Here is a 2,471-nt window from a genome sequence, read left to right as displayed (position 1 = left end):
ATTGGTCAATTTCAAAACCTTTTTGGGGCCACGTTTCAACAGCGGAATTAACAAAATATCCACAGAGTTTGGAATTATGGCCATATACAAATACAGTAAATCTGGTTTAACTGGTAATTATGCTTTATGAAATATCTGTTTTTAACAAAAAATAACTTTCTGACTTAATTTTTAAGGATTCTTTAATGAATCAAACAAACTTTCACTTTCCTCCCGACTTACAAACCATGACTCAGCTGGCTGACTCAGCGATTTCTTTAAATATAAGCTTGAAACAAACTTTCATTTCACCATCTTCCAGCATTTTATCTGATTCTAGCTTTTATTCTGTTTACGGGTTCTGACATTTGGTTCATTTAGTACTTTTACTGCTGTGGCTTTTATGTGTTTATGTTGTATTTGTTCATGTGAAGCACTTTATAACTTTGTTTTGTTAAGTACTAAATAATAAAGGTTTTATTATATTATGATGATAAAAGGATGACACCTTGACATTCCCAAATGTAAATAAGAGAAACATAGTGGTCTGGAGCTGCAGTATATACGTGCATACGGTGTATTAAACCTTGTAGTTTCTACATTTGTTAAAGACTTCCAGGCATCATGTTTAATTAACACTTTTCTTTAATTCTGAGAGTTTTATTCACAAAAGCAACGAGGCTGAAAATCAAATGACAGGAACAAAGTGAGTTTTATACAAGAGCAAAATCCATCCGGTGGTACACAGAAACATACCGTGTTACTAGTACACGGTTCCCTCAGAGGTACTTGTACACAGCTTTATCCTGCAGGGTCTGAACCTCTAACTTGACGGGACATTTGTAGAAGTGCGACAGCAGTGACTCCGAATAGCCTATTAAGAAGTAAAACTTCTGCGGCGGTAACTTCTGCAGCATTAAAGCGCACACTACGAGCACGTTGCCGCGCCTTTTGATCACGATCTCATTGGCCAGGCAGCCGTGGAAGGTCCCGAACATGAAGCGCCTCACGAACACGTCCTCTATGGTCCGCTCAGCGGCGCCCTCCTGTCCTCTCAGGTTACCTGGAAGTAACAGGAAGGACAGGTGTCCTGGTTGAGTAAAGTATACAGCCCCCTTCTGTTAACATTATCATTAATGGTGAAAAGATCGATATGGTTACTGAGTTTAAGTATCTTGGATTCATTCTGGATCCAAATCTTGATTTTAAACCAATAAGTCAGGATATTTTTGCATGCTATGATCCTTCCCCAACGTGTCCTCTCGTGTTTCATGTTGGGGGTCACATTACATCATTAAAACACTCGACTTCAAGCTCTCAAACTGCTCGTTAACGAGCGCGGTCGTGCTCACTGGTGTGCTGGGACAGCCATCCTTTGCGGTGGCCGATCTGATGAGGTGGAAGAGCTCGCTCGTACGTCAACGGTTTGTCTCCTTTCCCCACTCGGGCACGAGCTGCTCGATTCTGGGAAAAAGAAGATGAGAAAGAAAAGAAAGAAAGAGGAACAAATGTCAGTAAGAACCATCTTTGTTTGGTAAAGCAAACTGGCCATAAGCCTTGATCTAAAAGCAAGAGTGCTCACTAGTGCTTAACTATGCAAATCCCAAATATGCAATGAATGAAAAGACTAACTTTGTGAGATACCTTCTTAAATTACATAAACTCATACAGGCAAGTGAGTACTGTTTTAAGACAGGCTTATGATAATGTGCACCTGTCCTTTAAGTAGCTCATATAACAACAGTTTGATGGTTAACTATGATAATGAGGAGTGTTTACCTTGCAGCACACTGTGGTGACATGGAGGGCTCTGCTTCCGGAGGAGCTGCTTAGAGAGCCGGACCTGAATAAAGTACTCTGCAGAGGAAACACCATGAGAGTAAAATACCATCACATCACTCCGAGTTGAGCTTTTAAAATGATCTTCAGTTGCAGCTCCCAGTTTCACCTAACTGGTTATCTACTCCGTTTTAACACACTATATGAATATATAATATATAAATAAACACGCTCTCAATCTAAACAGCCGAAAGAACCAGAGCACACAGAGATGTTAAGCTGTCAAAATAAGTTAATTTAAGTATTTTAAACGTTGAAATATCATTTTTACTGACCAGCAGCTTCACGCTCGCTGTGCTGCTCAAGGACGCCGCCATGTTTTTTTGAGTATTAAAATGTTAAGCGCGTAGATAGCTGACACTATTTCCACAGATTGTTTGTATTCCGTAATACAACATTTAATTAAAACTAACGAAATTAAATGATTATAAATCGTATTTAAATGGAAAATGTGTTGTTTCTCCGGTAAGCTATGCATGAACACTGGAACTGTTTATCCAACAGTAGGTCATCTGTTTCTACCGGATGACTGTGGAGCTGTACCAACCGGATGGAGAAAAAGTAAATGGTTTAGAGAACAGAGAGCTTTCGAAACATTTATTGTGATAGTTATTTGTGATGTTAAAGTATATATAGTACAATATAGTATCTTA

General features: G+C 39.0%; 1 protein-coding gene across 1 annotated transcript in view; it reads right to left on the bottom strand.

The window, feature by feature from the left end:
- Window positions 1–606: 606 nt before the first annotated feature.
- mrps24 (mitochondrial ribosomal protein S24) overlaps window positions 607–2,471 on the bottom strand; it is a 2,342-nt gene continuing 477 nt past the window's right edge. The window contains exons 1-4 of the mRNA XM_076107352.1: window positions 2,094–2,471; window positions 1,759–1,836; window positions 1,332–1,443; window positions 607–1,042 (exon numbers count right to left, since the gene is read on the bottom strand). The exon at window positions 2,094–2,471 is cut by the window's right edge and continues 477 nt beyond it. Of these exons, the coding sequence (XP_075963467.1) occupies window positions 759–1,042; window positions 1,332–1,443; window positions 1,759–1,836; window positions 2,094–2,135 (516 nt within the window). The 5' untranslated portion in view covers window positions 2,136–2,471 and the 3' untranslated portion in view covers window positions 607–758. The remainder of the gene's footprint in view (window positions 1,043–1,331; window positions 1,444–1,758; window positions 1,837–2,093) is intronic.

Source organism: Anarhichas minor, unplaced genomic scaffold (genome assembly GCF_050575085.1).
Source record: "Anarhichas minor isolate MPS153535 unplaced genomic scaffold, ASM5057508v1 ptg000002l, whole genome shotgun sequence".
NCBI lineage: Eukaryota > Metazoa > Chordata > Actinopteri > Perciformes > Anarhichadidae > Anarhichas > Anarhichas minor.
This window is presented reverse-complemented; position numbering and strand designations above follow the sequence as displayed.